The sequence below is a fragment of the Excalfactoria chinensis genome, chromosome 4, assembly GCF_039878825.1.
Source record: "Excalfactoria chinensis isolate bCotChi1 chromosome 4, bCotChi1.hap2, whole genome shotgun sequence".
NCBI lineage: Eukaryota > Metazoa > Chordata > Aves > Galliformes > Phasianidae > Excalfactoria > Excalfactoria chinensis.
Genome location: NC_092828.1, coordinates 23,178,731 through 23,192,519, shown reverse-complemented (window position 1 = coordinate 23,192,519; position 13,789 = coordinate 23,178,731). Strand labels below are relative to the sequence as shown.

General features: G+C 33.9%; 1 protein-coding gene across 4 annotated transcripts in view; it reads left to right on the top strand.

The window, feature by feature from the left end:
* The window catches only part of GABRA2 (gamma-aminobutyric acid type A receptor subunit alpha2), a 53,383-nt gene extending 40,842 nt beyond the window's left edge, over positions 1 to 12,541 (top strand). For 3 of the 4 annotated variants that reach the window (XM_072334266.1, XM_072334267.1, XM_072334265.1), the window contains exons 8-10: positions 29 to 181; positions 7,688 to 7,890; positions 10,134 to 12,541. In XM_072334266.1, coding sequence (XP_072190367.1) covers positions 29 to 181; positions 7,688 to 7,890; positions 10,134 to 10,442 — 665 coding nt within the window. In that variant the 3' untranslated portion in view covers positions 10,443 to 12,541. The remainder of the gene's footprint in view (positions 1 to 28; positions 182 to 7,687; positions 7,891 to 10,133) is intronic. The other variant, XM_072334268.1, reaches the window with a different exon arrangement.
* The last annotated feature ends 1,248 nt before the right edge of the window (positions 12,542 to 13,789 follow it).

Below are 13,789 nucleotides of genomic sequence, written 5' to 3'. Positions count from 1 at the left end.
TTTTTGTTTTTGTTTTGTGACACATTAGGTGAATATACAGTAATGACGGCTCATTTTCACTTGAAGAGAAAAATTGGTTATTTTGTCATTCAGACGTACCTCCCATGCATCATGACTGTCATTCTCTCTCAAGTCTCATTTTGGCTGAACAGAGAATCTGTACCAGCCAGGACAGTTTTTGGTGAGTATACTGAGTGGCATGTCTTGTTTGCAACAGCTGAAGATGTTAGGATGCCTTTTTTTTTTTTTTTTTTTTTTTTGCTTAAGTTGCTTTGTAGAATGTAATGCTATTTTTAGTTGAAATAACTTTCAGCAGGATTTTACAGAACTCCAGGGAATACCAAAGCTTTCAGAAATGAGCACAAGTGAGAACTGTCCCTATACTCTTGCCTCTTTTAAGATGAAAAAGTTTTCTCAGAATGGAAGATAGTTGTAAAATTCCCATTTAAAAATTAAATTTACATTGTATTCTGAAATGTCTTTCTTCTACTGATATTAATCATTTTTGCACTTAGTAGATATGTACATTTCTAAATATGTTTGTAAATTAAGCAAATTAAGGACCTGAATTATCTGAATGCTTTAAAACTTGCAAACTGAAGTTCTTTAAAATAAACCTTTTTTCTGGGAGCTTAGCAAATCTTTCTCACTTATACAAACTGGAATGTTTTTTAGGATAGCAAACAACTTCAGCAGTGAAGAATGATACTTCTTTTCTTATATTAAGAATTTATTCTCTTCTTTAGTAAAACAAAGTAACAAATGTCTTTTTAAATACATATAACTTAGAATTCTTCTAATCTGTTTGATTTTAAAGAATAAGATAAAAGTACAACAAAAATAATGTCTTGTTGGAATCAGCTATAAAACATACTGCATAAAATCTTATGTTTTATAGTAAAGACCATGCTTCAAAAACATGCCAAACTCAAATGCATATTAAGTCTTGCACAATGAAGCACTTACAGTCGCTTCTGGCAGAGGAAATGCCACAAAAAATATAATGAAAATTGCAGTTTTGAATATGAGCCTTACTCAAGTCAGATGAAATGGGTCAGCAGTTTTAGAGGCACTAGAATGCTACCATGTTTTCCTAGTCATTTTACAGACAGATACAAATTTTTTTTTCTTCAAATTCTTCTGTCAATTTGTAAGTTTCTGATTATCTAAAAACATTTTTAATGAATTTTTTTCCTACACTTTCCTTGTCAGCCTTGCAAGTACAGTGTCAAATACCATACATCTATCCTCGTCCTTTTCTGTAACATATACAGAATATACCATACCATTAGGACACCATAGCTGGTTTGTCCAAAAACAGTTTCCATCTCCTCTCCCTAAAATGAAGTGTTATAGTATCACCATCAAGAAGTCACCAGGATAGTTTCCCTGCGGAGTTACTTCCCTTCCTGCATACATCTTACTTGTTCTTTCTTGATTTTTTATTTAATTTGTATTTTGGGGAAAGAAGTAATATCTGCATAACAGCCTGCCACTTTAATTGGATGAGACTTTAATGTATTCTGGATAATGAACAGTATGTACTAAAAAACAGTATGACGTGATCATTTTGCCTGTATCAGGATGTCTTGAAGAAACTGAGTAGAGTGGTCACAAGAGCAGAACCATACCATCCAGTGACATAAAATTCAAAATATATTGACCAAGCACAATGGATGTAGGGAACAAATAGCAGTTCCTATTTCAGTATTATATTTCTATCAAACATGCATACACCTCAGCAACAGTCATGGCCTCATCCCCTCCCGACCAGCTTGGGCTGGCACCGTGAACCCAGGGCGCTTGCACTGAGCATCTGACGTGTCTGGTCTCTGCCTGATGGAGCAGCAGTTATACCACATGCTTAGCCTTCTGCACAGGGTTGGATGTCACTACAGGAGCTGTTTTCTAATTTTTTTTTATAATCTAAATGAGAATGTCAGCATAAGCTGCCAATGGTTGCTCTAATCATGTAGCCCCAGACGAATCTCCCAGCCTTTCTCCATACCAACTAGCAGCAGTTGTCACTGGGATTTCTATTACCCTCTTGTCTCCAGTCTAAATATGTTACAAAAACGTGAAGGTATCCACACTTGTATAACAAAGTTCCTCTATTGCTTTTTAAAGCTTTCTGGTTCATTGAATTAATTTTGACAGAGCAGCACAGATTCATTCAAGATGTTGTTTGTTTGGGTGTGGCTTTCAGGTAGACACTACCCAGTGAAATGGGAATCCTGCTATGATTCCCATGAATCAAGTGCTTCCTGCATGAAGTGTAAACACTTGCAAGAGAGCCTACTGCACATTTGTACTGATCGTATTTAACGTTTTTATATGAAGTGGTTCCTTGCTAGATACTCATCTTTGCATTTTGTAGTGACTATAAAGATATTAAAAATATGATAAAGTAGAAGGCATTCATTTTGATAAAGCATTTATAAGAATGAATGAGATTTTTTTTCAAGTGCCTTCTTAAGAGTTACGGAGTCCAAGGATTAATTGTTTGAGTACTGTTCTTCCAAAGAAACATAACCTCTAGTTATTCAAAGCAGCACATAGTGTTTGGTGTTCTGTGTTTGAGAGAACATACTATTCTTTCTCTTTTCTCTTGCGATGTACTTTCAAGCTGTAGGTTAACATTATGGACTTGATATAATGAGTATTCTTTTATAGTTGAGCTCCTTAATCCCTTTCTTTTACAGCATCTATTTAATATTGTTGACCTAAGCTATCCAAAAAGAACTGTGGCTTAATTCTCTGTTGTTTCAACTTTGCTTTAAATTATTGGAAGAAGAAAATTTTATCACTGTTAAGTAAATAAATGTTGAATGTGTTTTCTCCAAGAGACAAATTTGAAAAGTATTTGATTGTGTTTTTATTGAAAGGGAGTAAGCCTGGCTTATAATGCCTTCATTTAGTGCAAGATTACGGTCTGTTTCATTTAGTAATGTTTTTATTGTTCTGCATTTAATGTCAACAATATTAGCAAAGCTAATCTTGTGCAGGTTATTGAATTCTCACTTCATTTCTAGTGGGTCATAGCATTTAGAAGCATCACATGTATATAAATAGCAAGATTAGATGCAAGTAACTGAAAAATCAGAAATCAGCTTTCTTAGAACCATAGTTAGTGTTTTAACTCCCTTCAGGGTAGGAATGACAATATTAGAAAAGGAGTAGTAAGATATGGATTCCTTGATCCCCAAAGTGAGCAAGGCAAGAACAGAAATAACACCTTTGTTATTTTGTTAGTATATTTCCAATATACAGAATTTTAAACTCAATACACTATTCTCATGCTTATGCTATGTTCCTTTCCCTGTTTTTTGTTTGTTCTCAGTTTAACTTTTCTGAATCTATATTAATTTTGAATATATTTTGAAACAAAAAGCTATTTAGACCTTAAATAGGCAGGCTTTTTAATTCTCCAAATACAGAATTAGTTCACAAGTTCAGATTTTTTTATGTGGTTATTTATACATGAGAATTGAATGAGGTATACCCTGCCTTTTGAACAGTTCTGTATATGTGTACCTTAGTCCTATTTTGTTAAAAAAGAAATGTTTTTATTTATTTCTCAACTGTCTTCATATATGTCTTTCAGAGGCCACAGTTTATCTTCTGTGCCTTTAGAGATAACTGTCCACTCAGAACATTCACTCTATAGTTTCTTAATAGGGGAATTCTGTTAACAGTAGACATAACACCATGGTGATATTCAATAGGCAAGCACGTATGATAAACAGTAGCACTTGGTTAAAGGCAGAGCTGGCAGCCAACAAACTAATATCTTCCCAGCTCAGTGTTATTCCAAGACTGTAGCTAGTGTGCTGATGGAAGCATAATCATATAAGACTTGTGTGGAAGCTAAAGTAGCTTGCACTTGCAGCTCATCTTTGGGAATTAGCTCATAGGTTGCTAGTTGTTTTGTATTGTATTCTCATGTAACGTATATACACGTAAATAGTATGGTGCATAGTCAAATGTCATACACCTTTACTCTAAAATCACACTATTTCCAGAGGTCATCTGCATTTGTTTAGTCCTCCAACCTTTTAAACTGAAGTAGTAAGATTTATTAGTAGTATATGTTTCCATAAAAGAGAGATCAATCTTTACTTTCTTTTGTATTTTATTAATCTATGCAGTATTTTTTACCAGGTTAAATGATCTAATTAACCTTAAAACAAACAAACAAACAAAATGAATCTATTTTGTGTGTCATAGGTTATGTGTAACTTTGCCAAATATTGTGATAAAAGATGAAGTTATGGAAAGAGCAGTATATTCTGAGATCTTAAACACAATTTACAGATTATTTGAAAAGCTAAAGTACTTATTCTGTTACAGAATGTTCTTTTTGTGATTTGTTGGATTTATTTTCAAAGGAGATATTTACATTCCAACACAATACAGATAAGATGTGATTTAGACAACTAAGTCTGTTTGAATTAGAAAATGAATTTGTTACACAAGAAGTAGAATTAGTATCTAAAAGAACTTGTCCCTGGCTAAGGAATAGGCTGAATTTGCACACATATGTGAGCATGAGCCTACTTGTCATCACTGAATTTCACTTCAGTTTGTATGTGCCAGCTCCTTCAAATTCACTGTATGTTTTCAGTTAGGTATTTTGGGTTTTTCTGTTTCCTTCTTCAGTCATTGTCTGTCTGTGACCTATACTGTTTAGCAACAGATATTGTTCGCTGAAAGGAAGCTGACTACATTTAAACAGTTCTTGAATACTACCTACATTCAAACAGTTCTTGAATAATATCTTTGCATTCTGGTATCCAGAATATGACAAAGCCAGTATTTTTCACATATGCAAACTTAATGTCAATGAAAGATGTTGAATTCTACAGTCCTGTAGATGTATATCTTGTCTTCAGTGAGCAGATGCAGTATCAAAAGCTCCACCATAAATCCTAAGCAATCAGATAGCTCCATCCTCAGCTTGACTGGATAAATCTGAAGTGCTAAGATTTTTAGCATTTATAGGCATATACTGTTGAGAAGGGAAGTTGTAGTATATTAAGGTATATTTACCATCAAGTATAGAATGCTTGATCTTCTTAAGAGAAGGGAAATGTTATCAGTTTAGGAGTAGAGGGAATGGCTTGAAGCCGCACCAGAGGAGATTTAGGCTGGACATTATGAAAATACTACTTCTCTGAAAGAGTGGTCAGTCAGTGGAATGGGCTGCTCAGGGAGGTGGTGATGGAGTCACCAGCCCTGGACGTGTTCAAAGAACATTTGGACATTGTATTGAGGGACATGTTTTAGTGAGAACTATGGGTGATGGGTGGATGGTTGGACTGGATGGTCTTGTATGTCTTTCTCAACCTTGGTGATTTTATGAGTCTATAATTTTATGATCAAAATGATCTGTTAAAGGTTTCATTTCTTGAACTTTTTAAAAGACAAACTGATGAGAGTTTGTTGATTCTTTTAAGATAATGCTTGCCCTTGTTTTCCTGTCACAGTGTCATCATATGATGGCAGTGTGGTTTCATCATATGATGGCTGTGTGGATAATGAACTACAGAAGACAGTTCTTGACCTGTACGTAAACTGTAGTCTTTCTTCATCATAGTGAGATAAGATGCCAGCTCTACATAGTCTGTGAAGTTATTTAGACTGTTTGGAGTAATATATGATCTAGAGTAGGAGACTGGTTTCCTCTATTGTTTTGACTGCCTCTTATTGTAGGGAGAACTCCAGTTCATAAGTGATACAGGCTAAGCAGTGGTAAGGAAGCAGGTTATTTTCATTTCTTCCTTTTTCTTAAAAGTGGCTTGAAGATACCGCTTTTTCAAGTTACTTAATCATCTGTTTGACTGAAGAATAGAAAGTGTAAAATTGCCCAGTTTCCTAAAGTGAGATTATCACAGATTAACTTTCCATTTATTTATTTATTTTTCCCACTTAATTCAGATTAAATGAATGTGATAGCTTCAATTTATAGAATAAAGGAATAAATTAAAATATATTGGCAACTGTGTGACAATGTACTGTGTGATTAGCAATTGAGTCACAAAGTTGCATGGTTTGCTGAACTTTGCAGAGAAGTTACCAACTGGTATCAAGATGCAAGATGTAAATTCATGTTGTTTTAATTGAGACTAGAAAAGGTCAACAGTTAATCTTAAATAAGATTTCTGAAGAAGACAATGAATCTTCAAGAAGCTTATTTTATTCTAAAATGTAGGTCTTAAACAGGACACTACCTTATCAACTGCATACATTTGCATATGTGTAAGGTCACTGTATCTCTGGGAAACAATCACTTCACTGATACTTCTGTGTAATTAAAATTACTTCTCTGTAGCTCAAGACCTGTGTTAAAATTTGCATATGATAATTTTTAATGTAAGATAGACTACATTTTCCCTGAGGTGTGGAAAATAATTGAGCCATATGTTGTCTAAATGTCAGAGGAGAAAAAAATCCTTCACAAAATACATTGTCTACCCATTTTCATACAACAAAATGTGCTTCCTTGTCACTGTACAGGCTTTAGATCACAGCATCACAACATCCAGACCAAATCCCCATCTTTAATATATGGAAGCCAAAAAATAGCAATTAGTGAATTATGTCTGCTTAGATCTGTGGTTACTGAGTTAATCAGCAGATATTTCTGTGCCTTGTCTTCCTTTTGGAATCATGACCTCTGGAAGCACATCAAGGGAGAGCAGCACAGTCTGCTCTGTCATCTTTTGTAACAACCACAGAAGTGAAAATTCTTTACAGAAAGAATAGAACTTGCAAAGCCTGAAAAGGCCTGAGTAGGTGTAGCTGCTGCTTCTATTTTCCACGGAAGTTAAAAATGCTTCTAGCAGAAGAAATGTGTGATCTAGGTTGATCCTGCAAAACCTAGGTGAAAGATTGCTTACAGCAGAGGATCTGATTTAGGGAGAGTGATTTTTTTTCTCTTGGGATTCCTGTGACAACAATTTTATGAGTTCACAGTTTTTGAAGCTGTTACCAATTTCACTGCTGTGGAAGCTCCTTAGTCTGTTAATGGAGTGCAGGTTTGCTGATCTATGCTAAGTATTTCACTTTGTATTGCTTTTTCTTCTGGAAACATATGTAATGGTATACCACAAAGGGAATAGTTTAGTTTGTCCAAGTGTGATTCAGCCTCATGTGTAAGAATTGATTTGCTTAAGGAATGGAGATTTCATTTCTGGCTGTGAGTTTCTTCTTGCTAAAACATTCATCTCATTTTTCCTTCTCAAGTATCCTTTTTCTGATTTATTTATTTATTTATTGTAGAATTTCTGGCTTCCTACTGGGTTTTCATTAAGTATTGTAAAGTGCTCTTAATAACTGTCGTGTTCCAAGAACAGCAATCATGCATAATCAAGTCTTACTTTCTGACATATCAGATACAGTTATAGTAATCTGGCCTGTCAAAATCAATATGCTGTTCTAGGAAAAATAAAATCTTGTTCTGAAAATCTGAATGAAAATTAACCTGTTTAGGTCTTCAACTGTGTCATTGGCTGGCTGGAAAGAAAGCTAATTGCAAACTCCAGATCTAGGCTTTAATATGACACTGCCTTAGACAAGCAATTTTTCCACTTTGTTTTTTGTTTTAGATTTTAACATTCAAAATTCAAGTAAAATTGGTGATGTTCTTTTTTTTTTTTTTTTTTTTTTTTTTCTTATCCCCTTACAGGAGTTACTACTGTGTTGACAATGACAACACTGAGCATCAGTGCTCGAAATTCACTCCCCAAAGTAGCATATGCAACAGCTATGGATTGGTTTATTGCTGTTTGTTATGCATTTGTATTCTCTGCGTTAATTGAATTTGCAACAGTAAATTATTTCACAAAACGAGGATGGGCCTGGGATGGAAAAAGTGTAGTGAATGATAAGGTAAGTCCTTAGGAAATAGCCCTATTTCCAATCAAGTGTAGTATACAACTGTAATATGTTTGTTTGTTTTTAAGTTGGCTATTACTAGAAAACATATGACATTCAAATAATAAGAAAAGACACTCATTGGTGAGGAAAAATAAAGGATGAACAAAGATTAACTAGCTTGAACTTTGAATCACTTTGAAACATAAATCATATATACATTCTAAGAAGTTACTCACCAAAAATAACCATCTACTAATGGTTTCATTTGAGGTGAGTAGTGTCACTGGTGATATGAAAAAAAGCTTTATGTGGGCTTTCTGAATATATGCAATATATACACACTCATGGATGTATCTGCATCATTTTCATGTTATAGTTATCAAGTGGCCATTTCTTTAATCCGCATTATTTAATATGTGAGAAAAAGCTATGTAAGAATTTTTATTTCTCAAAATGAGGCTATTTCAATTTTTAGCAGTGTTTAATGTATTATTTTCCTCCCCTTCATTGGCTTATAATAGTTTATTCTTCTGACAATAACCTTTTCATAAGGTTTCTGAGGAAAGTGGAGGATATTCACAGCAGTTAACAAGAAAGCCTGGTAAGGTGACAGGATTATTATCCTGTAGCTTGTGACTGCACTGTGTCACAAGGTCCTAGCCATCTAGCTGTACGCAATAAAAATACAGAATGAATTTCACTAAGTGACTGGCCCTTGTCTGGGTTGCCTGCAGGGTTCTTTCAGGGCAAATCTTAAATTAATGCTTGCCAGAGTAAAGGAAATCATTAAAAAACAAACAAACAAAAACTTTATATGCCTTGCTTATATTTATTTAATTTCATAAATATTTTGTAAAATCTGATGGTGTTATGAAGCATCTGGGCTTGCTCAGCTGTATTTTCACTTGGCGACAAACTTCTCTGCACTGTCTGTTAAGAATCTAAGTTCAACATACAAGTCTTGCTCTGAAAGTACTGCCTTTTATTTTATTATTTTGGCTCATCAAAAGATGATGCTGGCAGTAGAGTCTCACGTTTCCCATCAATATTCTGTTAAATTTTGTTGAAAATGGCACAAGAGGGGCAGCCTGACAAAAGGGCATTTGACATGGAAGTATGCACGATGCAAAGGCATGTCACTGAATTCCTCCATATGGAAAAAATGGCACCCACTGATATTCATTGACACTTGATGAATGTTTATGGAGATCAAACCGAATGCAAGCACACTGAGTGGTGGGTGGTATATTTCAGCCGTGGTAACACCAACAGTGAGTCATCTCCACTGGAACAGATTTGTATGAGTTCCGCACGCAGATTTTTCTTCGTTGCATGTGAAAATGAGTAGTTAATGGTGGTTACTATTGTTGAAAAACAGTATTTTGTAGCTGAGAATTTGCTCTATCAAAAAATGTTATTGTGCTCTGTAGCTGTTGTAGTTTCCATAGAAATAAATAGGAACAGTACTTTCAGAGCAACACATGTATTTTGTATCCCTTATTTTTTTTCAGGAGATAAGTTATGAGAGCATAATTTTATTCCACAGAAAAAGCAAGAGTGTTATTGTGATCTCTATTAATTGTGGATACTATCTCTGCAATTCTTCTGACAAAGAGTACTCTTAATTTTGTGGTTCTCCTAAAATTAGGATATATGAATTTTTTCTTCCTGGATGGTAGGAGTAGATGTGAAGTTTAATTTACTGACAGTTTCTCAGCATTTTGAATGCATCAAGAACAATACATAACAGACTAAAAATGTAGACTATTAATGAAATTTCTCTATTTTTTTGGTTGGGGTATTATGTGATGTTAATTTATATGGCAAGGATGGCCTGCTTTTCATTTTGTTACAATTCTTGGTAATCGTTTTTTCTGTTCCTCTCTTTTTCTCCTTCTAGTCCTCTTAACTGAGAACTCTGTAAAATGTTGTTAGGAGTTCTGTTGTGAGGAGTTAGAAACAAAACTCTTTGAGTAAGGCTGATTATTCCAGTTATCCTTACAATCACAGGAACAGACTCTTGCCCATAAAACTTCAGTAGTATTTTTAACGGATGGTGTAGTAGTCCATGTTTTTAAAGCATTCATTATGTTTTGGGGTAGGATATGTTTTTCTATGAACCTGAATTTACCATTATGTTATTCTTGACTCTTATTTTAATATACTTTATTGTTTGTTTTGTATTGGTAAGGCTATGTTAAGTCTGATATGACAAATACACATTAAATATTTAAACTTCATGCTTTCTCTAATAGAAAAAAGAAAAAGCATCTGTCATTAAGAAAAACAATGCCTATGCAGTGGCTGTTGCCAACTATGCTCCAAATATTACCAAGGACTCAGTTCTACCAACCATCTCCAAGAGTGCTACAACTGCAGAACCCAACAAGGCAAAACCAGAAGCGAAGCCACAGGAAGCAAAGAAGACATTCAACAGTGTTAGTAAAATTGACAGAATGTCTAGAATAGTGTTTCCAGTCTTATTTGGTACTTTTAACTTAGTGTATTGGGCTACATATTTAAACAGGGAGCCTGTTTTACTTGGCTTTGCACCATCAACCTAAAACCTGAATTACACTGAGGACTTAAAACATCATTCTAATCAGATAGGTTGTCCGCTATGTACAGTACGACTAATAACTGCTAATCTGTGAACCATTATGTACAGAGTGTATATAAATGTCTTATCTGTGTATCTCCAAAGGAGGGACACAGTGTTAATTCATGGGTCTGTAAACAGATAGCACCCATGGCAAATATAGCCAACTCTTTAAAAGTTATACCCAGGGGAGCTCTGTTAAACTAGGATTCAAATATACAGAATTATATTCTCTCCGTACAAAGAAATAAAGATATGATCCTACATAATTATTTAGGAACAGTATTTTTTTAATTTAAAGTTAAAATATTTTTCTACAAAGTAACTAATTCTACTTTAATGAAAGGAATTGTCATTTAAAAATGATTTTTTTAAAAGAGTATAATTGTTTCATACAATAGCGGTACCCATGTACATAAGAGTACGGAGGTCGTACAGTTCTGTTATTCACAATAATTCTGGATACTAGTTAGGCTGAGGAGGTAGTAAAGGCTACTATATTGCAAAAGCCACAAGTTTCTTACTTCTGTCCTGTTTGAAGCTGTTAATAAACTACTACAGTTAATTTCAGAGAAAAAGTGTTGAGCAGATTTCTAATATTAATCAGCTTTTACTCTTCACTGTTTTCTTAATTTGGTGTTGCTAAACCAGGTTGTCTGGCTTAACGAAGTTGGATTTTTCTGTTTCTTGATTATTCTGCTTCTTGATTTTGTTCTTAATCAGGTTACTGTCAGCTTCATAAAAAGCACTCCGAAATTTTTCAGGGTTAAGTATGTTAATACCATAATACATTCTTTTTCTTGCTCAGTGTTATTCTAAAACCTGCCATTAAAGGATTTGTCTGCATTTTCCCCAGAAACTGTTTTCAAAGGAAACAAGAATTCACGATTTAAGTTCAGGAAATTGTCCATATGAATAAGATTTGCTGCTGCTTTTGTAAATTGCAACTTTACATTTCGCTGACATAAATTTCCAACAACTTTGTATACTAAAAATGGTTTTGCTAAGATTTGAATGTTATTTTTTTAATAAAAGGTCATGCATCATCAGTAGGTATCAACTGTATTTCATATATATAAATACAACAAAATTGGATCTGCCATTTGCAATTTTATATGAACATTTAATACTGATCAGTAAAATTGTTTTTCATCTGAGCCTTTGCAAAGATTCTTTATGCCCCTAAAGGCCTGGTAAATCATAACGTAAGTAGTAATTGTGTACTGCATTTAGAATTTAGTATATGTGACCAGACAAAAATATTTTGATTCACACATACATTAGCAGTTATTAGTTGACCGTTAGAAAAAGATACACCTTTATGATGATGTCTTCTAGTAGACATATGTAGTCGTATAGTGTCATTTATTGCAGTTTTGTACAGTATTTGAGTATAGTGCATAAAATAGGTATGTTCAGAGTTTAACAAAGTTGTAAAAATATTTCTATAATTAAATAAAAAAATTATATTAAGACATGGAAATGTGCTAAAAACAACAAAAAGAAACACTGCTTTTATTTGTTGTTTTGTTTTCTTGCATTTTCTTTGCTTTTAATGTGATTCTGTTTTGTACTTTGTGTGACTGTATAGATGCCAAGGTCACAAATGCATTTTATGAATAGAATTAATAGTTAAGACAGAGTTAACATCAGCAGAATAAAGAAGACAGCAAAATAAAGGGAGAAGTGTGGACAAGGTGTGTATCCCTTTAAGTCCCTCTGATTAAACTTTCAGATTAAGCCTTTCTCATCAACAGTAGTTAAAAAAAAAAAAAAAAAAAAAAGCACTTTACTCATAACATTAAAATAAAAATATCCTTATTTTCATATATATTTATATACAAATGTAGATCTTCCATGTAATGTGGAGATGTTTGCAATAGTGTGATTATGAGCATAAGGCTGGAAGGCAAGCAATAAAAGAGGTTTCCTTCATGATATAGTTACACATTTTTAAAATGTTTTATTTGTAATTATTAATTATCCCTTTATTGTCACATTGTCCAGGTATGAATATATAAATATGTACATATGTACAAATAATTGTAAATATTAGAACTGTAGAAAATCCCCTTCACTTTTAACTCTGTTTTTGGCAAAGGGCTCTGACTGTATAGTTTAATGGAGGCCCATGCTTAACTGCTCTTGGATTTGAGTAGTTTGATTATGTTTTCTGTAGCTGAGGTCTTCTTTCTGTGACCTAGACAGAGTTCTTACCTTCAGTTCATGCCAGCAAGATGTAGGGACTCTCTGATCCTCACTGACTGGGCTTTGAGAAGGGGAAGTTTGTATTTCACCCTTGGCCACATCCCAGGTACTCCAAACACTTCATGATGTTCAAATAATGTTGTGCATTTCTCTACGGTTGATACTGTGTAGTCAGAATTCTCCCCACTGTAAACGTGCCTGCACTCAGACACATGTTGGATTACCTTACAAGGAAGGATTTTGCATCCTTATACAAGAACAGATACCCTCAAATGCTTTTGCCTGTACAAGTTGTCTTTTTTTTTTTTTTTTTTTTCCTCTTTTCATTTTTTTTTTCTTTCTTTTTATTATTATTATTATTTTTTTTTTTTGTTTGTTTTTGTTCTGGTAGATAACATCTGTGTAATTTTCAGCTGCATGTGAAAGAATTTCTGCAGTTTGCACAAGAAGCTTGGTGCTGTCTCATATATTAGCCAGCTCTACTGCTATGGTTTCTATTGGGTGCAATGGTTTTTTCATTCACTGATTATTTTCTCTATGTCTTATATCTAGAGACAATCAAGTTGAAGAGGCATTTATCATGTGTTGAAAATACTTTTATCACACACTAATATAGAAAAATAGGCTTGCTGTATAAATTCACTCCATTAATCATGTTAAATAGCCACATGCAGTTCCTGTGGGCATCAGCATGGTTTTAGAAGTGTGTGTGCTACATAAAAGGTTCAATTTTACATTCAGTTTAGTTGGTTTGCATTCAAGCAATGTCAAGTGGGAGAAAGGAGTCTGCTTTATTATTTCAGTACTGAAATGGTGAAAATAAGTAAATTGATTACACAGAAATTGTATACTTGTTAGACAACTGGATAAGTGAACACAGACATCATGCAGGGAACACTGAAAATGGACCTTCTTTCCATTTAATGATATGACTCCTGTGAATGTGAGTTTAAAGCTTGTTTCAGAAATGCATGTGCCAAACACATGAAATATTCTTTCTTTTATTTCATGTAAGACTTGCTGGTATATTAAATATTTAGAGGGCACAAATGCACGTCACCACTATCTGAGACTTGCACATGGAATCTACCTGTGAAATTCTGA